Below are 24,525 nucleotides of genomic sequence, written 5' to 3' on the forward strand. Positions count from 1 at the left end.
TTTTGGAGGTGGGAGGAAGCCGGAGTACCCGGAGGGAACCCACGCACTCACGGGGAGAACATGCAAACTCCACACAGAAAGATCCCGAGCCCGGGATTGAACTCAGGACTACTCAGGACCTTCATATTGTGAGGCACTTGCACTAACCCCATTTTTGTACCGCTTGGGTTGGGGGCAATGGGGAAATCATATTCCAGCAAATAAATATAAAAAGATAAAAGCCCTGCAATTAACGTCATTAAAACACATTAATTTCATGATCACAATTTTATTTAAGAAAGCTCTATGCAGCTGATTTGTTGGAAATAACACAATAATGTTGTTAGGGATATACACATGATGATGCAGTCAGACATCCACAAGTCCTATCTATATTACTGCATCTTCTTCTTTTTTAGGAGCGCATCCCGAAGGGCAATCTGCATGAAAAAAAAGGGAAAAAAAAGTGAATTTTTTTGGGAATGTTAAACAGCCTTTAGAAAAATATGCCAAAGTCTGCCCATTTACCTGTTTCTCTCTGAAGGAGCGCTTGCCTTTAGTACGGACGCCCTGGCTGTGTCTCATCATCATGAAGTTCTTCGTACGCCTCTTTTCCTTGTTGGTGGTGCTGGCGTGAGGGTTCAATTTGGTCCTTTTCCTCACAAACTCCTTGCGGTCTGTTCGGCCTGCCTTAAATCCAAATGCAAACAAATACGTTACATTTTACAGGGTGGCTGTTTAAAACAATATTACATTTTTAAAAAGGGTTTTTATACCATTGCTGTTGCCAATCGCGTCTCCTTGTTTGCTTTTGGTTTCTTATGGAGCTTCTCAATATCTCTTAAGGTCAGCAACTCTCCCCTGGATAATAGTTTTGGAAAAATTTAATACATTAAAACAATTAAATTGGCAATAAAAGAAAACAGAAAAATATTAAGAAAAACTAATAATCATAACAGGTTAATAAAATTAATATATATTTTAAAAAATTAAAGTGCATATCCAAGATTTTTTTTTTTTAGATAATGTGGAAAACTGAATCCAAAAGAGATACAATATTTTCTTTAGTTTATAACCAAAACACTAGCTCACTACCACCACCTGCAGGATTGCAGAGGAACAGTCTTCTAATGGCAAAAGTCTGCAGTTGTAACCTGTATTCTTCTTCATCACTGTCCGCTGCTTTCCTCTTTATCCCTTTCCCCGGCGCAGCGTTGACCTCCTTGGCCATTTGTGCCAGTCGGATCTTTTTGAAGTCGTCCTGCGTGAGAAGCCTGCTACTGCTAACCGCCTCCGCCTTGGCTTCCCGCTCCTCCACTGGCACGCTCTTCAGCTTCTCCGCCTAATGCCACACAGAGAAACGTTAAAACTTCACCGGACATTACTCTTTTTGTAACTTTGACCGTTATTTAAACAAACCACTTCTCCTGTATCTTCATCAGATGAGTGGTAAACATCCACCCACTCCCCATCCTCGCCATCATCACTGATACTGGCGTTCTCCCAGCCGTCTGTTGTAACATATCTACTTTTATTACCCTTATCTATCCTCTTACATCCATCCTCATGAATCACACATTGCTCACCTTCCTCTGCCTCCCCGTCCTTGACTTCCTCCTCCACTTCCAGCACTTCTGCTCCGGGAATGTAGCTTACAGCTCCAAGCTCACCATAGTCCTTCACTTTAGCTTCCATTGATGCCTCTGTGGGTCTTCCCTGCACACAAAGACTTATTAGAAACTGGCGTTTCTGTTCATACAAAAATATACAAATAGAAATAATATGTAAATAGGGCTGTAAAAAATAACCAGTTATATCGTGAGTAATCACAAAAAAATATTGCATTAATCATGCAATTTATTTTGAGTGTACATGCTCCTTTACCTTAACTGTGGATAGCTACCGTAAAGGTGTCATTAGTTGTTATACGGTCAGTGTTCAGGTCAACGCATACAACAGTGCAAAGATGAGTGAGGAGACTCCGACGGGTGGGCTCGCTGGCAAATTTCACTTCAAAATACTGGACTTGACAAAAAAAACTCATACTAAGATTTAAGCAAATAAATGGCTTACATTTAAGTATAAAATTTTTCTAAAGTTAAAGAACTGTAAACATTCACATTTAAAAAGAAACTATCTTATGTTTATTGATAAATATAAGATAAACAAATGATTTAAGGCATAAAAAGGGAGGACCAAGGGTCTTTTTGTGTCGTTCTGGCCATTTTCAGGTCCTAAATGGCTGTCAAAGTGTACCAACTTGTCGAAATACCTATTCCGACTTCTTCTGTCCAAGTGAGATGCATGATTTATGATCTAGGATAAACTTACAAGGAGCAAGAAGCGAGGAAGCAGCAGACCACACGATGTCAACATATTGACACACAACAGTGATTGCGGCGCCACTATAAAGAGTTTGTCTGCGTTAGCGCTTATAATAACAATATATGTAATACTTGGTTAATATTCAAGTCCATCCATCCATCTTCTTCCGCTTATCCGAGGTCGGGTCGCGGGGGCAGCAGCTTAAGCAGGGAAGCCCAGACTTCCCTCTCCCCAGCCACTTCGTCCAGCTCCTCCCGGGGGATCCCGAGGCGTTCCCAGGCCAGCCGGGAGACATAGTCTTCCCAACGTGTCCTGGGTCTTCCCCGTGGCCTCCTACCGGTCGGACGTGCCGTAAACACCTCCCTAGGGAGGCGTTCGGGTGGCATCCTGACCAGATGCCCGAACCACCTCATCTGGCTCCTCTCGATGTGGAGGAGCAGCGGCTTTACTTTGAGCTCCCCCCGGATGGCAGAGCTTCTCACCCTATCTCTAAGTGAGAGCCCCGCCACCCGGCGGAGGAAACTCATTTCGGCCGCTTGTACCCGTGATCTTGTCCTTTCGGTCATAACCCAAAGCTCATGACCATAGGTGAGGATGGGAACGTAGATCGACCGGTAAATTGAGAGCTTTGCCTTCCGGCTCAGCTCCTTCTTCACCACAACGGATCGATACAGCGTCCGCATTACTGAAGACGCCGCACCGATCCGCCTGTCGATCTCACGATCCACTCTTCCCTCACTCGTGAACAAGACTCCGAGGTACTTGAACTCCTCCACTTGGGGCAGGGTCTCCTCCGCAACCCGGAGATTGGCACTCCACCCTTTTCCGGGCGAGAACCATGGATTCGGACTTGGAGGTGCTGATTTTCATCCCAGTCGCTTCACACTCAGCTGCAAACCGATCCAGCGAGAGCTGAAGATCCTGGCCAGATGAAGCCATCAGGACCACATCATCTGCAAAAAGCAGAGACCTAATCCTGCAGCCACCAAACCAGATCCCCTCAACGCCTTGACTGCGCCTAGAAATTCTGTCCATAAAAGTTATGAACAGAATCGGTGACAAAGGGCAGCCTTGGCGGAGTCCAACCCTCACTGGAAACGTGTCCGACTTACTGCCGGCAATGCGGACCAAACTTTGGCACTGATCATACAGGGAGCGGACCGCCACAATCAGACAGTCCGATACCCCATACTCTCTGAGCACTCCCCACAGGACTTCCTGAGGGACACGGTCGAATGCCTTCTACAAGTCCACAAAACACATGTAGACTGGTTGGGCAAACTCCCATGCACCCTCAAGGACCCTGCCGAGAGTATAGAGCTGGTCCACAGTTCCACGACCAGGACGAAAACCACACTGTTCCTCCTGAATCCGAGGTTCGACTATCCGGCGTAGCCTCCTCTCCAGCACACCTGAATAGACCTTACCGGGAAGGCTGAGGAGTGTGATCCCACGATAGTTAGAACACACCCTCCGGTTCCCCTTCTTAAAGAGAGGAACCACCACCCCGGTCTGCCAATCCAGAGGTACCGCCCCCGATGTCCTCCAATGGGCTCACCACCCATAGCAGGGGTCATAGAGGTCGGGTGCGATGTGAGCTGGGCGGCAGCCGAAGGCAGGGCACTTGGCGGTCCGATCCTCGGCTACAGAATATTCAAGTCACAAAATGTAAATGGAGTATTGTTGACACTTTTTGAATGGTTATATATTGGATTTTTGGGCGAAATAGAGGAGTTCCCATTGGCTCCGCTGTAAGTGGACTTTTACTTACGTTTATTTAATATTTAGAATGCATAAAATAAAATAAAAACAGTCTGTTATCATGTCTCTCAAATAAATTCTGTGTATGTACATGATTAATGCGATAATTTTTTGTGTTTAATCACATGAGTTAACTTATTTTTTGACAGCCCTAATGTGTATAAAATAATATATATTTTGATTTATCCATCCATCCATTTTTTCCCGCTTGTCCCTTTTTTGGGGTCGCGGGGGGTGCTGGAGCCTATCTCAGCTGCATTCGGGCGGTAGGCGGGGTACACCCTGGACAAGTCGCCACCTCATCGCAGGTACAACACAGATAGACAGACAACATTCACACTCACATTCACACACTAGGGCCAATTCAATTATTTCAATATAAACACAGAGTCCCAATCAAATGTTTGTCGACACGGTCTCATTCAATAGCATAAGAAAGTGTTTCAACAACTTTTGACTAGTACTGAGTATAATGTGAACACATAACTATGAAATATATTTCCATGTATGTCCCAGTACTTTTGACCATGCTCACCCTGTCCTTCTTGTGCAGTATCTTTGGGTTGAGATTCCTAAAGAGCTGGATGAGGCTCCTGGCAGACATCATCACATCTACAGGCAAATAAGTACATTTTAATATTGACGACTGATTTGCAGGGAACGAGAAGAAGACCAAGTCTCACTCTTGTCTTTGTGTGTCTTGTACAAGGCCAGGTCATGCAGCAGATCCTCAGTGATAGCCAGCGGACAGCGAGCTGCCACCTCTTTAATGGCATTGATCCTGGAGTTAAAATGATTTAAAAAATAAATATTTTTTGAGCAATGATGCTAACTAACTAACTGACGAACCCCAGCGAATACGTAACCTCCTGGCAGAGGTATTAAAGCAGGTCGCTTTTTCTTTTGGCCTGAGATCCAATCGGATTTCGAGTCCCGATCAGATACTTTGACAATAGAACTAAAAAATGTTTTACAGCAGGTAACTAAAATAAACACAATAAAACATGTTATAAAGCTTATCTTATTCAATGTATAATTTGCTAGTATTGTTGTAAATCAGATGATGTATTAGATTCGTGGTACTGAATGCTACATACATTCTTTTAACAAAATAAAATGACTAGTGCATAATAACTAAAGAAAAGCAAAAACTACTGTTGGCTCCCATATAAATCATTTGAGTTTTTCCCTTAAAGCCTTCCTGTATCCAGCGGGTCCACACCGCCACTTGCAAAAACATTGCTAGTGAAAACATTTAAAGAGTGAGAACATTTCCTCCTATTCTTGTTAAAGACATAAATACCTTGCTCATTTTGCAAAGGTCAATTTGGGTTTTTATGGAAGGACATCTGTGATATGCGAGCATTTAATGCGGAGGCATGATGTCGGACATCTAGAGGGAGGATGCAGACTCAGCCTCGGTAAGAGTGTTAGCTTGTACCTTGCTAGCTATCTCACAAGTGTGAGACAAAGTTGTGTGAAAAATAACTTGAACTATCATTTTAGCCAAAGTCAGTCAGCTAAACTTTGTCTACATTAATTCAAGTACTTTTAAACGCAGTGACAATTTGCAATGCAATAAAAAACGGCACAGTAACAAACATACACACACAGAAAAACACTTTAGGCACCAATGCAGTGGTATCATAAGATTTAAACACAATGCGGTGGTATCATAAGATAAATTTTTACAATCTAATGGATAGCTAACGTTTTAAGAATGAATCAATGATACAATTCTATACATTGAGTCTATTAGAGTGCTAAAACTGCCAATTGTCAATATACTTTTCCTTTTGAGGGAATTATATTTGGTGTTTTGTTGTTTGTTATTATTGCTGCTATTTTAAAAGTTGTTTTAAATAGATAAACAAGGTTAATAGTTTTTTTTGCACTTTGCCATTCTTTTCTCTTAAACGGTCAACATTTTAATAGTCATTTTTATTTTTGTAACCGCTAAATGAGCAGCACAATTACAGTATGGATAAATATTTATGAATTAGTCATATTTGTTCTTCGTAAACACATGCCTAAAATGAAAGTTGCATTTAAAAGTTGATGGAAAAATTACAGTCGCTAAATATGTGTATGCTTTAGTAAACCAATTAGTCGACTAATTGTTAAAATAGTCGTTGACTAGTCAACTATCAAAATAGTCATACAGCCCCATTATATACTGATACTAAACTAGGTATCAAAGGTGTCATTGTTAACTAGCTAACAAAAAAACTAACAGACGAACCAAAGGCAACAATTCCAAAAACGTCATTAAAAGGTAAAATGTAATTAACTCACCCAACAGTCACGGCCTCGCCAGAGTTTCTGTCCGTCACAAAGTTGTTGGCGATTGTCCCGATCACCGACTCGATAATCTGAAAAGTGTGAATATTTATAACATCCACCCTTAAACGTACAATAGCTTCAGGAACAGAAACGTACCTCAGGAGGAACGAGGTGATGGGAAGCCTGGGCTGCACACAGGAGGATCTTTGTCACCTCTGCAGAAAGAACAGACATGATTATGGTCAATTGAACTGCCCATATAAGGTCGTAGAGCTGGGGGCCTTTCATGTATGATGAATAAGGATGCAACGATTATACATTTTGACTGTACGATTGTAGTCTGAGTAATAATCACAGTTTCACGATTACTATGCATTGATTAATTTCACAACAAGAAATGTATCAAATCATATATTGCTTAAAGGGCAACTGGACTTTTTTAAATCCCAAAAAATATGCAGTTTCCCTTTAAAGGTTTTGATGGGTTATTTATTACTACGGAATTAACAGTTACTAAATAATAACATAATAACAGTACAAAATAATAAATATCAACAAAAAGTATTACTAATAATACATTTGTCTTATATTAATAATATAATTAATCACTAAGATTAACTATTGATCAAAATGTTATTCATGTGGGTAGTAATAAAATTAAGTGTTATTGTCATCAACTGTCATCCATGCCTATTTATTCAATTTTAATAATATTTTTTATGCTGTGTTAATACTCACTTGAATGTACATCATTAGGTCCCATGGAACAGTACTGTTAATCAACAAGCTCCTAATGTTATGTTAGTGTTTTACACCAGCTATATTACCTTACAATGCTTATAGCACAGACACACACACAGGACGATCTACCGTTAAATTGTGACTGAATGAAGCCCATGACAGGAGGACCTGTTGCTGATTGTTTACACTGAACTGACAACGCTAAGTTACTTATTGTGAGTGAATCAAATCTGGGGAAGGGTGCAGAAAAATATATGCTGCATTGAAGGTCCCAATGAACACAGTGGCCTCCATTATCCGTAAATGGAAAAAGTTTGGAACCACCAGGACACTTGTTAAACTGAGAATTTGGGGTAGAAGGCCCCTAGTAAGGGAGGTGACCAATAACCTGATGGTCACTCTGTCAGATCTACAGCATTCCTCGGTGGAGAGAGGACAACCATCTCTGCAGCTATCCACCAATCAGGCCTGTATGGTACAGTGGCCGGGCGGAAGCCATTCCTTAGTAAAACGCACATGGCAGGACGCCTGGAGTTTGCCAAAATACAACTGAAAGACTCTCAAAACCATGGGAAACAATATTCTCTGGTCTGATGAGACAAAGATTGAACTCTTTCGCGTGAATACTAGGCATCAAGTTTGGAGGAAACCAGTCAGTGCTCATCACCATCTCAATACCATCCGTACAGTGTAACATGGTGGTGGCAGCATCTTCCTGTGGGGATGGTTTTCAGTGACAGGAACTGTGAGACTAGTCAGGGAAAGATGAATGCAGCAATGTACAGAGACATCCTGAATGAAAACCTGTTCCACAGCGCCCTTGAACTTAAGAGTGGGGCGACGGTTCATCTTTCAGCAGGAGTTGTCCTGCTGAAAGATGAACCGTGTTTAGGGTCGTTGGACCCTAAACACACAGCCAAGATATCACAGGAATAGCTTCAGGACAACTCGATAAATGTCCTTGAGTGTCCCAGCCAGAAACCAGACTTGAATCCAATAGAACATCTCAGGAGAGATCGGAAAATGGCTGCGCAACGACGCTTCCCATCCAACCTCAGGGAGCTTGAGAGGTGCTGCAAAGAAGAATGGGTGAATCTGCCCAAAGATAGGTGTGCCAAGCTTGTGGCATCGTATTCAAAACGACTTGAGGCTGTAATTGCTGCCACAGGTGCATCAAAGTATTGAGCAAATGTTGTGAATACTTATGATCAGGTGATTTCATTTATTTTTAATACATTAGCAAAAAGCTCTACAAAATACTTTTTCACATTGTCATCATGAGATAATGTACATACAATTTTTAGGACAAAAATGTATTATTCCTCACAAAAGTGAGGCGCTGTGAATACTTTCCGGACGCACTGCAAGTATCCCAAATGTTCTCACACTGCCGACTTTAATACATTAGCAAAAAGCTCTACAAAATACGTTTTCACAATGTCATCATGAGATAATGTACATACAATTTTTAGGACAAAAATGTATTATTCCTCACAAAAGTGAGGCGCTGTGAATGCTTTCCGGACGCACTGCAAGTATCCCAAATGTTCTCACACTTCAGCTTTTTTGGGTGTGGTAAAACTTGCTGCTTGTCCTGCTGCCATTTTTAAGCTAGCGTGTCTCTCGATAGGTGCATATAAGAGCGTGCATTGCTGGTGTAACTTTGTTTTCATTCCGTGCAGGTTATGCCGAAAATAGCCTACTCGAATAATGTCCGTTTATAGCGAGTGAGGAGAATCTTTTGCGATTAAACAACCGTGACGTTTTTAATCACGGTTGATATAAAAAACAGTTAATCATTGATCCCTACACCTAAATTGACACCAACATTTAATTGGAGTGGTAACCACAATGTAGTAATTCAAAACCAACATCCATCCATCCATCCATTTTCTACCACTTATTCCCTTCAATGTAAGACAATTAATAAACCTGTAATTTCCATATGCATTTTTGGCATTTCCTCCATAAACAGAAACCTTTGAGGCCACTAAAACTTTTTATGAAACGTTAAAATATCAAGGTTACTTTGTTGGCCTTGCAGCTACAGCACGTAAAGTGCTGCCAGATGTTTCGGCAGATGTGGGACAACCTGAAAATCTCTTTTTAGTGTCTGCATGTGTCATAAAAAATACCTCTTTGATGGGGCTGTAGAAACCTCTGGACGAAGGGATAATAATTGAAGAGGAAGAGCTGTGGGACAAACGAGGACATGTCAGTCACAGCAGTCGCACTCAACCCTCCAAAGAGCTCCGCGTCTCCTACCTCATGGATTCCCACCAGTCTTGATATGAGCTCCATCATCATGATTTTCACCTCGAAGCGTTCTTTAGAGGTTTCCAACTGCTTCAAGAGCTTCTCTGAGAAGTCTGAGACACTTTGCAGGTTAGCATTAATGAAGACGTCACAGGTGCTCATGTCAACTAAGGCAGGCGAATCCCACCTTGAGGATCGTGTATGAGGTGAATGGCAGAAAAGTTGAACACTTCCACTTTGTCCTTTTTCTTGTGTTTCTGCCCACGGAACATAAAGATGGTTCATCAGATAGTCCTCAAAAGTCAATCTAACCAGAAATTGTAGTTACCTTGAGGACTTTCATGGCTTTTTCTAGCTTCTTCTTGTTTTTGGTGCTTTTCTTGCCCGTGGAAAATCTTGTCATTAAGTCACGCGCTGATGGTCTTTGCGCCTGGAAGACAAGTGCAACTGCATTGTTAAAAAGATAAAATAAAAAATCCATGTAAGATTCAATAGCACAATAATCGCCCCTAAAAAGCCTTTCATTACTGTACTAGCCATTTTTATCTAACCGCTCTGGCCTGCTCCTGCTTGCCTTGGTGTGTAAAATGTTTAGCCTCGTGCTCTAGTATTAATGATATTAAGGGTACTAAGAAATGCTGTTTAATTGCCGTAATGGAGGGGATTATTATAACTTAAGGGTGCGGCTCCACACTGTGTATGAAGACACACAGTTAACAGTTAGCATGTCAGCCGGGGGTCTTAAAATAAATAGTGTCACCCAGAGGGGATCAGCGTTTGTCATCGGCATTAATGGGTGATGGCGATCATGTACTTTTTAATGCAAATCAGTCAATACTGATCGGTGGCCGTTCGATCGGTCGGCACATCCCTAATAAAAATATTGATTCAGGTTCATGGACTAAGGCATAAAGTTAATTTGAACATTCGTACTTGTCATTAAAGTGTAAAAATAACTTACCCACAGTTAATAATCACATTTAAAAACAAACTATCTTAAATTTAATGACTTAAAGCATAAAAAGACACATTTTTAACATTAGTAATTTTTAATAAAAGTGTAAAAACAAGTTAAGAACTGTAAATATTCACATTTAAAAAGAAACTATCTTACGTTTAATGATAAGCATGAGATAAACAAATGATTTAAGGTATAAAAAGGGAGGACCAAGCATCTTTTCGTGTCGTTCAGGCCATTTTCAGGTCCTAAATGGCTGTCAAAATGTACCAACTTGTCGAAATACCTACTCAGATCTCTTCTGTCCAGGTGAGATGCATGATTTATGATCTAGAATAAGCTTACAAGGAGCAAGGAAGCGAGGAAGCAGCAGACTACGCGATGTCAACATATTGACACACAATAGTGATGATCGCGGCGCTGCTATAAATAGTTTGTCTGCGTTATCGCTTATAATAACAATATCACTAATACTTGGTTAATATTCGAGTCACGAAATGTAAATGGAGTATTGTTGACACTTTTTGAATGGTTATTTATTGGATTTTTGGGCGAAATAGAGGAGTTCCCATTGGTTCCGCTGTAAGTGGACTTTTACGTACGTTTATTTACTATTTAGAATGCACATAAAAAAAATAAATCAATCCGTCATCATGTCTCTCATAATGATTGTGAACGATAGGCAAAATAGAAAAAAAAAGTGCAGTTTCCCTTAAAGTTTAATGATAAACAAATGACTTACAGGTGCTGTTTGCAACTTCCTCCCAGTAATATTTTTCAAAGCAAAAAAATACAACAAGAACACCTTATGTTACCATTAGCGGTTACGCACATTCGTTTGACAATTGTCTATATTTTTCAAAATTACAAAGTTTATGTAATAAAAATGTTTACCGGTCCGAATAAAATGATTGGTGTTTACAACGGTCACTCACCCGGTCTCAACAACGCGTACGCGCAGAGCCCGCGTTCACACAAACAACAGCAGTCCAAGAGAAGCAACAAACAATTTGCAGTTATGTTTTTGTTATGATAGAATATACAGTATATTTGTAGACAGCTAACACTAGCTCTCCAAATTGCTATTATTAGCTCTCAACACCTACAGCTAATGTGCATGCATGTGTTATATATGTACGTAATTATGACATTGCGTACGAGAAACCGTGAGAGGGTGGGCTATATTGTGTAAAACACATCGGAACGTTGCCGCCCTACGGGCATCTGTGTAAATGTTGCAAACAACCTCTTTAAGGCATAAAAGTAATTTTTTAACATGAGTACTTATTACCATTTAAAAACAATACACGTCTTAAGTTTAGTGATCAACAAATTACTAAAGGCATAAAGCTAATTTTAGAACACGAGTATTTGTCATAAAAGTGTAAAAATAAGTTAACCACTGTCTATATTCACATTTAACAACAATACAAATCCTAAGTTTAACGACCAATGAACAAAACATAGCGCTCATTTATGAACATTACCACTTGTCACAAGTGTAAAAATAAGTTAACCACTCTTAATATTCACATTTAGTATAAAGCTAGAAGCATAAAGCAAATTTTCTGATAAAGGCTAATTTTCTCACATTAAAGTGTAAAAAGAAGTTAACCACTGCTGTCATTCAAACGTAAAAACAATATAATTTTTTATTTTAATTTAAAAAATGCATACTGCTCATTTTCTTACATTGTGACAACTTACCAAAGTTTAGCTTTAATGCAAAAACACTTAAGTTTAATGGCGTCAAATCTGTGATGCTCATGGTCATACATGTTTACTTGTCTTACAAGTGCAACATGAAGTGAAGCACTGGTAGTAAAAACAACAAAACACTAGTTCATGACACAAAACAACGCTCCTTAACATCTTTCCGTGCCGTACAAGCGTAAAAAGAAGTTAACCACTGTTAAACATTAAAACTGGTACCTGCTCTGATTCGGAATCACTTCCTTCGTTTTCTTCTTCGTCTGTTCCCAGGAAAAACTTAAGCGCCGCCACAAGGATCTGCACGGCAACAAAGACAGAAGAAGAAGCTGCACGTAAAAGCAATGTTAAAAAAAAGAGCAGTTTAGAGGATGAAAAAAGTCACCTTGGCCTCTTTGGAGAAGCACGCTGTCGTAATGACGTTCACCGTCTTGGCGTCGTTCCTGCAAGAACAGAGCAATGTTTAAAACTAGGGGTGTCCCGATATGACGTCTTAACTTCCGATAAGATACCGATATTGAAACCATGAGTATTGTCCGATATTGTTATTAATCTGATACATCAGCAGGAATCATAGTCTATGCTTGTATTATTTTGTAGTGTGGAATGATAGAAAAGGTTTGATCAAGTAAAATTAATCTAACAACAATAGTAGGTATAAAAAAACACTAAGCGTAAGGCATACAGTAAAAGTACAAACTTTTATTAATTTGTAGTTTGTAATGTTAGAAAATGTTTGAATAAGTGAAGTTACTCAGAGAACAATGATAGGTATAAAGAACACTAACCTCGTGACAGATTCAGGCTTCTGAAATGGAGTGTTAATTTGTGTTTTGGCAACACCTAGTGCCCACAATAATTCATTAAATAAAAGGCATGCCGCAGGGGCCACTTTTGTTACTGTATAATTTCTAATACACCTTGGAGACTTTGTATCTGTACGTAATATGCAGCAACTATGATTACTTGATACTTGTTTATATTGACAAATGTCGGGTTCTAGACTGTATTATTGTTTAAATAAGTACTCGTATTATGTATGTCTAGCTTTTGTATGTTTAGCTATTGTGTAGCTGCTAGCTCCTAGTAGCAGATAGCCTATCATGTTTACCTTTTGTAAATGACATCACTACAATACAAAAAAAGATCAAACTTGTGTGCGGACTGAAGGAAATGTTGATATTAACTGGCTGTCCAGCTTTGCACAAGTAAAGGACTGCCTGTATCGCAGTTCATATTGGAGATTTTAGATGCAAGCCAATGTCATCTGATACTTGTTTTATTGTCGATATCAGGCCGATAGCCAATATCAATATCGTATTATCCATCCATTTTCTACCGCTTGTCCCTTTTGGGGCGGTGGGGGGTGCTGGAGCCTATCTCAGCTGCATTCGGGCGGTAGGCGTGGTACACCTTGGACAAGTCGCCACCTCAGGCAGGGCCAACACAGATAGACAGACAACATTTACACTCACATTCGCACACTAGGGCCAATTTAGTGTTGCCAATCAACCTATCCCAGGTGCATGTCTTTGGAGGTGGGAGAACATGCAAACTCCACACAGAAAGACTCCAAGCCCGGGGATCGAACCCAGGACCTTCATATAGTGAGGCACATGCACTAACCCCTGTACCACCGTGCTGATTATAGGGGGGCTGAAAGGGGATGATTAATACCTGTGCTTCTCTGTTTATCTGTTTTTTTGGTCAGATAGTGATCATTTCCCTCGCTTTAAATTAGAGATGTCCGATATTATCGGCCGATAAATGCTTTAAAATGTAATATCGGAAATTATCGGTATCGTTTTTTTGTTATCTGCATCTGGTTTTTTTTATTTCTTTTTTTATTAAATTAACATAAAAACACAAGATACACTTACGTACTTACTTATAGTGCACCAACCCAAAAAACCTCCCTACCCCATTTACACTCATTCACACAAAAGGGTTGTTTCTTTCTGTTATTAATATTTTGGTTCCGACTGTATATCAATACAGTCGGCAAGGAATACAGTCTGTAAGCACACATGATTGTGCGTGCTGCTGGTCCACTAATAGTACTAACCTTTAACAGTTAATTTTACTCATTTTCATTAATTACTACTTTCTAGGTAACTGTTTTTATATTGTTTTACTTTCTTTTTTATTCAAGAAAATGTTTTTAATTTATCTTATTTTATTTATTTATTTATTTTTAAAAAGACCTTATCTTCTCCATACCTGGTTGTCCAAATTAGGCATAATAATGTGTTAATTCCACGACTGTATATATCGGTATCGGTAATTAAAGAGTTGGACAATATCGGAATATCGGCAAAAAGCCATTATCGGACATCCCTACTTTAAATCCTTATTTCCTCCACCAATGTCTGCACATGTGTCAGCTTTCTGTCTACTGGTCTACAGAGCTATATTTAATAACGCTAAACTTGCTGGAGGTGTGTTGAGTAAGACTGTATCTTTAATTTAAACTGTAATCAGAGACTGTAGTCGTCATATTATTGGTGGACCAGCCAGGACATTTGTAGTGGTATGTTACAGGCAACGTTCCCGCTAAGGTGCGCGCCTGCGCAATTGCGCACCGCTCACACGTCCTCTGCGCACAGCAAATTAATGACACGCAGGAAATCAAAAATCCCATCTGAACTTTAAACAAAATAAACACATTACAATTTATTCTGTATGATTTTGCAATGCAACTCTGTGAGTGACAGGTGACAACAAGAGTTGTCAACAGTTCAATTATCATCTGTCGAGACACTTTACGGACAGGAATTCCATCAATCACTTTATTGAGCAAAACTGTTTGTAACCACACCAAAAACATGAGTAAAAAAAACTTTTATCTATAAAAACTGGTAATTTTCTGCCATACAAACCAGGCTTAAACCAACGTTATCATCCGTCATATCAACAGAAGCCGCTCGCTCGCTCACCTGCACCAACACACGCACTCATGGCACTTAGCCAGTGCTGCGTTTATGGCCACACAAAAAGTCGGACAACCCCAACGCCACACAATGTGTAAATGCCAGGTTGTAACACTCTGACTCCTCAATCAGATGTGTGCTTATTTTACTGCCATTTATTAAGAATGTTAATCTAAGGATATTATTCATGAAATATTGTCACTAGATTTCATAAATGCTAATAAAAAGATGTATTTTACAGACAGAAAGTTACAGGAACTAAATGTAATCCCTGAAAGGGGAAACATTTCTTTTAAAGGCAGGACCCGCAGCCAGACATACAATACTGGCACATAGGTCATGAAAAACATGTTTTTTTGTTATTGTCATTGTAAGGGGGCAACATCACTTATATCAGAAAATTATTTTAATAAAACATTTAAATTGTTATGATGTCAGGTTTGGGACAGGTGTGACGCTGGTGTGGCCACAGTGTGCACGTCTGATGTTGCTCACATGTGCTCCACTGAATGCTCAGGGAGTTTGTGCGTTTGCTCACACACATGAAAAATTAGAGGGAACATTGGTTACAGGGTACATGTTTACTTCTAATAATTGGAATTCACCACAATAGTGTAAAAGAAAATATATTTGTAAAAAATGTATGTTGTGTTGATACATACATTTTCATCAAATGGTAGCTTATTCGTTCTAATCCATTCCAAAGAGTCCCACGATAATCATATAAAAATGAAGAAAAAAAAAATCCCCTAAGAAATAATGTTAATCCAATTACAATCATCCCTCATTTATCACTGTTAATTGGTTGCGGACATCACTGTGATAAATGAATTTCCGGGAAGTAGGAATTATCCATCCATCCATTTTCTACCGCTTGTCCTGTTCGGGGTAGCAGGGGATGCTGGAGCCTATCTTAGCTACATTCGGGCAGAAGGCGGGGTACACCCTGGACAAGTCGCCACCTCATCACAGGGCCAACACAACATTCACACTCACATTCACACACTACGGCCAATTTAGTGTTGCCAATCAACCTATCCCCAGGTGCATGTCTTTGGAGGTGGGAGGAAGCCGGAGGACCCGGAGGGAACCCACAAAGTCACGGCGAGAACATGCAAACTCCACACGGAAAGACCTTGAGCCCGTGGATTGAACCCAGGACCTTCGTATAGTGAGGCACATGCACTAACCCCTGTACCACCGTGCTGATTATACTGGATTAGGATACCCCAAATAAGAATTTAAATCCTGATGTGTCGGTCTGCTCGAGCACCCACCAAATGTTCCTTTTGTACAACTCCACCATGACATCCAGCGATATCTTGGCGGCGGTAGAGTTCCGGTCTCTCAGCATGGTGTACATAAAGTTCTGTAGCGACTGCAAACAAGCAACATGGCTCCGTAAATCAGCAGCAGGTGTGTTTTTTGTTTGACAAACGTGAAGCAATACTTACAGTGTTGACTTTGTTGTTTTTGTGCTTGGCGTTGATGTTTTTGATGTCGGCTACGATGTGTGTGTACAAAGTCTGCAGGGGCAAAAACACAACATGAGAGAGCGGACACAAAAAGTGATTTTCACTTTATGTTGACCATGCGAACCTTTCTGAGCAGCTTGTCGTGACATCGCAGAAGCTCAAAGAAGAGCTCCAGCAGGCCAGTGGGGTCAATCAGGTCCTTGTTTCTTAAAAGAATTAAGGCCTTGCAGAAAGTCTGACCAGAGGAAACCAACAACAGACAACACAGCATAAACAAGAATACTCAAAGAATAAATAATGAAGTCTTGAACCTTGCATGTATTGTACTACGCAGGGGTGTCCCGATCTGATATTTATACTGGTCAGATATCAGCCGAAAAGACAACAGCTTGCTCTGATACAAGCACTGCTGGACAGCCAGTTAACATCTAAATACCATCCAATAGGCTCACAAGGTTGGTCTTATCTTGTATTTTATTGCAAGGGAAAATGATGTTTGTATATTCAAAGTTCAGGGGACAGCAGGCAGTCCAAGTGCTAATCATTTTTATTAGTTACGATTAGTGTTGTAATGATACCAATATTTTGGTACCAGTACTAAAATAATTTTGATACTTTTCTAAATAAAGGGGACCACAAAAATTGCATTATTGGCTTTATTTTAACAAAAAATCTTAGGATACATCAAACATATGTTTCTTATAGCAGTTTAGTCCTTAAATAAAATAGTGAACATACAAGACAACATGTCTTTTAGTAGTAAGCAAAAAAAGGCTCCTAATTAGTCTGCTGACGTATGCAGTAACATATTGTGTCATGTATCATTCTATTATTAAGGACAAGTTGTAGAAAATTAATTATTAATCTACTTGTTCATTTACTGTTAATTTCTGCTTACTTTCTCTTTTAACATGTTCTGTCTACACTTCTGTTAAAATGTAATAATCACTTATTCTTCTGTTGTTTGATACTTCACATTAATTTTGGATGACACCACAACTTTGGGTATCAATCCGATACCAAGTAGTTACAGGATCATACATTGGTCATATTCAAAGTCCTCATGTGTCCAGGGACGTATTTCCTGAGTTTATAAACATAATATACATTTTTTAAAAACGAAAGAAGATGTGATGCCAAAAAATATTGACGTAATCATAGTAGTATCAAAAAGTTACGTGCCTGTACTTGATATCATTACAGTGGATGTTAGGTGTAGATCCACCAATGCCGTTTGTTTACATTTTGACAGGGGTGAGCTACGGTGTGTAGTGAAGCATGTTTAGCTATTCCTCATCCTGCAGGGATGATACTTGTAAGAAACTTACTTTATTTGTCGCCATGGAGACCAGGATTAGTGATTTAGAAGTAGCTAAAACACTGCCGACGGCGGATGGACGGTAGGTGCTAGTTAGCTAGCCATGTCTTAAAGCACCTCTTGCTGAGGGCGTTTCAGTGTTATAACTTCACCTTTATCTTTAATTTTTAAGCCAAAATGCGTCCGTTCTCCCTTTTCTGTGTACACACTGTGTCTGATTGTAAGTACTCTGTGATTGTGTGCTACCGAACATGCTCCTCTGCTCGTAAAACCAGCAATGTTATGACGTGACGACGATGCGGGGGTGGCGGGGTGCGCGGGACCGGTACGTTTCATTAGTATCGCGGTACTATACTAATACCGGTATACCGTACAACCCTAGTTACGATCAATACACAATTAATCGAAGCAACAATATAGATCAAAACTTTTTTTCCAATCAAACTGATTGTTGCAGCCCTACTTATATGACAATTAAAAATATCAATACACTAGCTTCACCTAATAAAACAATTAATCATTCACCACACTGCATATATTTTTGTGCAACCTTATATTGTAATATACTCACTTTGAAATTACAGTAATTAATTAATTACAGCCTGCTCAGTGGCCTTGTGGTTAGAGTGTCCGCCATGAGATCGGTAGGTCGTGAGTTCAAACCCCGGCTGAGTCATACCAAAGACTATAAAAATGGGACCCATTACTTCCCTGCTTGGCACTCAGCATCAAAGGTTTGAATTGGGGTTTAAATCACCAAAGTAATTCCCGAGCGTGGTCACTGCTGCTGCTCACTGCTCCCCTCACCTCCCAGGTGGTAGAATAAGGGGATGGGTCAAATGCAGAGGTTAATTTCACCACACCTAGTGTGTGTGTGACTATCAGTGGTACTTTAACTTTAATTAGTAGGGGTGTGAAACTTTGCACACCGATTCGTATTCCTGGGGTGACGATTCCATTTAGAACCGATTGATGATCGATGATTCAACACGATTCTCAATTCAAACCAATTTTCGCAATGTATTATTTTGTATATTATCAATTATAAAACTTTTACTAAACAGGTTATAGGTTATAAAAGCTATTTCTTGTTGCATCAAGATAGCTTAAAAACACATTTGAAAAAAATGGTTTCTTATAAAAAAATACATAAACATTTTTTTTTAAAATCGATTTCTGAAAATTATGAATCGATTTTTATGTGCACTTCTAATGTTCACGGTTGTTTTCCCCCCTGCAAGAATGGAATAAAATTGATAAGCTCCTTCTAGATGCATGGAGATGGCCTAAAACTTATTTTAAGAAATTGATTATTGTTTTTAAAAAATTAAAAAAAATTTGAAAATTATAAAATGTTTTAGAATTGTGATAAGAATCACAATTTGGATGTCAATCTTTTTTTTTTTAACACTCCTAATTATTACTGTTGTTTTTTCTTGATTGATAAGCTTCGTCTGGTTGCATTTAGAAGGCCTGAAACGTCTATTTTAAGAATTTATTCTTATTTAACATTAAATTAAACAAAAACCATTATCTTCTTCTTTTTTTTTAAATGATGAATCAATTTAAGTTAAAGTTAAAGTCCCAACGATAGTCACACACACACACACACACACACACACACACACACACACACACACACACACACACACACACACACTAGGTGTGGTGAAATTATCCTCTGTATTTGACCCATCCCCATGTTCACCCCCTGGTAGGTGAGGGGAGCAGTGAGCAGCGAGCAGCAACCGTGCTGCCAACCCTTGATTGTGAGTGCCAAGCAGCGAGGCAATGGGTCCCATTTTTATAGTCTTTGGTATGACTCGGCTGTGGTTTGAACTCACAACCTTCCAGTCTCAGGGGGGAAACTCTAACCACAAGGCCACTGAGCAGGTTAATTTAGAATCGGAGTGAGTAAGAATTCGGATGTGAATCGATTTTTTGGTGCGCTTCTCGTAATTAGTAATACTATATTTGTTACACTTGGGAAACATACTTGCCAACCTTGAGACCTCTGAATTCGGGAGGTTGGGGGAGGGGAGGGGGGGCGGGGGGTAGCAGGGTAACGGAGGGTGTATATATTTTCAAGTATTCCTTATATATATATATTAGGGCTGCAACAACTAATCGATTAAATCGATTAAAACCGATTATAAAAATAGTTGGCGATTAATTTAGTCATCGATTCGTTGGATCTATGCGTTGCGCATAAACCTTTATTTATAAACTGCAACATTTACAAACAGCTGATAAACAATAATCAAAATAAGTATGGTGCCAGTATGCTGTTTTTTTTCAATAAAATACTGGAAAGGATAGAAATGTAGTTTGTCTCTTTTATCCGAGTATTAATCGAAGTAATAATCGACAGATTAATCGATTATCAAATTAGTTGTTAGTTGCAGCCCTAATATATATATATATATATATATATATATATATATATATATATATATATATATATATATATATATATATATATATATATATATATATATATATATATATATATATATATATATATATATATATGTATATATATATATAAATAATCCTTTCATGAATGAGTATATCCGTTCGGCCACCGTGTTCAATGGAGAAGTCTGATCTACAAAATTTGCAGCCCTTCGAGCTGTCCTGGATGAACTGAAATTATTTTTTTCCAATCATTTTGGAACTTGCAAGCGTACTTCTTCTTCTTACTCGTCGTCGCCATGTCTCTTCTTCGTTCTTCTGCTTCGTCTCTGTTATGTTTTTGGACATTACTACTTGCTGTAGTTTTGAAGCAATGCATGATGGGAATTAAGGCTAGGCGATATGTCGATATACGCGATATATCGCGGGTTTGTCTCTGTGCGATATAGAAAATGACGATATCGTGATATTCGAGTATAAGTTCTCAGGCAGTTGCTATTAGCTGCTGGCATTAGACTACAGGCTCTCCTCGCTCTTTCCTGTGTCTCCTTCTCACAGACAGACAAGCGCACCTTCTTACACACGTCACATACTGTCACGACATACGTCACATACTGTCACGACATACGTCACATACGTATACGCCCTCGCGCAGCAAAGAGGTAGCAGCATGGGCAAAGTTAGCTGTGATGCTAGCCGTAATACGAGAGAAAGAAGGTGCGAATCTGGTAACAAATGAAGGAATAATTAATTCCCCCAAAAAACAGCAGGGGGTCCATCGTCTGGCGGTGGTTTGGCTTCAAGTGGGAATATGTCGAACAGACAACCGTAATTTGTCAAGTGTGGGGCGAAAGCGTTGCTACAATAAGTAGCATTACTGCTAATACGTAGCATCATTTGAAAAGTCACCCGCTCGAGAATGAAGAGTGCTTACTCCGGATGTCAACATCTCCGTTCGGTGCCACACCAACAAAATGCCGAAGGCAACCATTTCCACATCAACACCGTATGAAAAAAAACGACATAAGGAGATAACGTCCGCCGGAACCTACCACATAGCGAAGGACGTACACAATTTGATTTCCTATTATGCAGCTCATTTTTATTTGACAGTTATTGAAATATCTTGTGTGACATCATGCACAAAAGTGCACTTTATTTATTTTTAACTATTGTATTGGCGTTCTGTACAAAAAGTACACTTTAATTTAGTGTTGTTTTGATATGTCATCTTAGTGACATCATGCACAAAAGTGCACTCATAGCTTGTTTTAAAATGTCTCTGACCATCTTGCACTTTCTGTTTTGAAATGACATGAATGTTTGTGCCACTGCTTAATAACTGTTTAATAAATACAGTTTTGGTCAATTGACATAGTTGTGATTTCCCTCTCTGCATGAAAGTTTAAAATGAGCCTATATTAATGCAGTATGAACAAGAATGTTTTAATGTAGACACATAGAATCATCATACTGGTGTGATTATATGCATCAAGTGTTCATTCAAGGTTAAGGCAAAATTTCGAGCTATATATCGTGTATCATGACATGGCCTAAAAATATCGAGATATTAATAAAATGCCATATCGCCCAGCCCTACTCTAACCACAAGGCCACTGAGCCGGTTAATTTAGAATCGGAGTGAGTAAGAATTCGGATGTGAATCGATTTTTTGGTGCGCTTCTCGTAATTAGTAATACTATATTTGTTACATTTAGGAAATAATCTGCCCAATTGACATATTCCTTACCATTCTTAAACTAGGGTCCACTATTGTATGATGACTCAACAATAACTCAGTCAGCTCTCGGGGGAAAGTAGACAAATGCTGCAAGTAACAGTGGGCAACCTGTGGAGGAAACAAATAATTATTACAAATATACCTTAACATTAATACTAAATTGAAAAAAAAGACTGCAGAACAAACCTGAGCCAGAAACATAACAAGGTCTGCCAACTCCTTGTTGGGTTTATCCGGCTGCAGTTTGAAGATCTGCACATTAGACTGGTAGTGTCGGTACTGCTGTAAAAACTGTCAAAAGTACAAAGACAACCGCAGTTTAGTAATGACTCCATCATGTGGGACAAGCGGTAGGAAATGGATGGATGGATGTTGTTGTCAACACACGATGCTAACCGCGCTGCTAGCTAATGAACTCCTACCTCCTCTACGTACGACTGCGGGTCTCTTTTGATGAGATTCTGAAGTTGCGGCAAATTGTTAGGCAGCTTGTTGTTTTGTCGCCCAGACATTTCTGAAGGTTGTTATTATTGTTGATAACACGCAAAAAATATTGTTCAATGTTTTCACAAGGCACGCGTGGCGAGGGTGTACGCTTCCATTGCGGTGCGGGGACGTCACTTCCGGAATCTGCGCAACATCCGGTTAAGGTAGTCACATGACTTTGTTGGCGCTGTAGATTTAAAAGTACAGTACCAAATATTTGTATGGTCAGTTACAAAACACCTTTGGGTCATTTTTTTTATATGGTGCCTTTTGCGTCCCCAGTATAAATCATGTCATATTTTCTCAAAATATTTACAATTGCTCATTCCATTAGTTTCTTTGTGTATGGTAAATTGTTGTCTATCATAAATACAGTGATATGGGCTTCAAACATTAGAATATATATTTTTTAAAGCTTTTGTTAAAGTTCTATTATGCGATTTTGCCATGTCCCTGGTGCTGTTTATTCAACTTTAATCTAGAAAATAACAAATAAAAACATATATTTTTAATTTTTTTTTGTTATGATATAATTATCATAGACAAGCTCTCTTTAGTCATATGGTGTATATTATCAAAATCGTAAAAAGAATTACAAAAAAATAAGGTTCTATGTCTGTCCCTGTGGTCGCTGTCCACTCTGTTAAGTTGCGTTACTGTCCCTTTAAGAAAACAACCACATTTGTCAGTGACATCATTCTCATCAGGTAACATCACACCAGTGGCGGGAAACTCAACTCTGGTAAGCTGTGTGGTTTTTTAGCTCTCTTACTATCTGATGTTGATGTTTTTATGAAGTGAATTTAATGTGGTTGAACATAACGTGTCCACTCTGTTAGGCCTAAATAATAAGGAGATCAATCAAATTGAAATTTTTCAAAACATGTTTGTGTGAAATTATAGATTTCTTATCAATTATTCAAGTCCATGCTAGCTGTTATGTTAACACAGGCAGGCTGAAGGCTAACTTTAGCTCAAAATGTCCACCGTGTTAGTGTCCACCGTGTTAGCCTCATTCAACTAACACGGTGGACATCAACCTAACAGAGTGGACATGTATATAGTAATGTTGACTTATCACAATGTATATGTAGTGCTATTATGCATTCAACAGCAGTTTCTTTCATAATTCTTGGTTAATCATCACTGCTGTTGCAAAATATCATATACAGCAAATACATTGGTGTTAAAAGTACAGTGTTAATGCTATGTACTTGTAGTTACATAAAGATATGTAAGGGGTTGATAATAATGATATAACATTTTAGTAATTTGTATCATAATTCATATTTCTTAAGAAATGAAATAGATTAATATCCCCCGTTCTCAAAAATGCCCTTGTTTTTCTCAATATATGCTATTTAAAAATGTATGTATTCTAAAAATATATCTGCTTAGAGTGAGGGATATACAATCCATATAGGAAAGTCATTATACAGGCAATCATGCACTGAAAACACATGTATGCTGTTATGCATATGTCCTTAACAGAGTGGACATATCCCGTGTGTCACCTCTCATTAATATAGCTAAATATACTATGATTTAGGTGCCTGAGTTCGACCAATATGTTTTTCAGCAAGTTACATATGTCATGTATACAATAGAACATAAAAATATTGGTAAATCAACTATTTATTTTTTACAAGTTATGAAGTCCAAATGGCACCCTATAAAAAAAACGACCCCTTTACTATTATTCTTATTAGAGATGTCCGATAATGGCTTTTTTGCCGATATCCGATATTCCGATATTGTCCAACTCTTAATTACCGATACCGATATCAACCGATACCGATATATACAGTTGTGGAATTAACACATTATTATACCTAATTTTGTTGTGATGCCACACTGGATGCATTAAACAATGTAACAAGGTTTTCCAAAATAAATCAATTCAAGTTATGGAAAAAAAATGCCAACATGGCACTGCCATATTTATTATTGAAGTCACAAAGTGCATTATTTTTTTCAACATGCCTCAAAACAGCAGCTTGGAATTTGGGACATGCTCTCCCTGAGAGAGCATGAGGAGGTTGAGGTGGGCGGGGTTGGGGGGCGGGGTTGAGGTGTGGGAGGGGGGGGGGGTATAGCGGGGTGTATATTGTAGCGTCCCGGAAGAGTTAGTGCTGCAAGGGGTTCTG

The 24,525-nt window shown here is 39.0% G+C and overlaps 1 protein-coding gene across 1 annotated transcript; it reads right to left on the reverse strand.

The window, feature by feature from the left end:
• Positions 1-259: 259 nt before the first annotated feature.
• Positions 260-22,530, reverse strand: sdad1 (SDA1 domain containing 1). Its single transcript, XM_062031989.1, has 22 exons — positions 22,315-22,530; positions 22,079-22,183; positions 21,902-22,000; positions 16,543-16,653; positions 16,398-16,469; positions 16,221-16,321; positions 12,399-12,456; positions 12,236-12,313; positions 9,674-9,775; positions 9,533-9,602; positions 9,355-9,458; positions 9,225-9,282; positions 6,505-6,563; positions 6,361-6,437; positions 4,749-4,846; positions 4,601-4,677; positions 1,566-1,695; positions 1,399-1,490; positions 1,134-1,321; positions 756-840; positions 508-669; positions 260-419 (listed from the first exon to the last, which is right to left on the reverse strand). Exons 1-22 carry the CDS (start codon positions 22,402-22,404, stop codon positions 375-377), a joined length of 2,061 nt encoding a protein of 686 aa, XP_061887973.1. The 5' UTR covers positions 22,405-22,530; the 3' UTR covers positions 260-374.
• Positions 22,531-24,525: the final 1,995 nt, after the last annotated feature.

This window comes from Entelurus aequoreus, linkage group LG21 (genome assembly GCF_033978785.1).
Source record: "Entelurus aequoreus isolate RoL-2023_Sb linkage group LG21, RoL_Eaeq_v1.1, whole genome shotgun sequence".
NCBI classification, from domain to species: Eukaryota; Metazoa; Chordata; class Actinopteri; order Syngnathiformes; family Syngnathidae; genus Entelurus; species Entelurus aequoreus.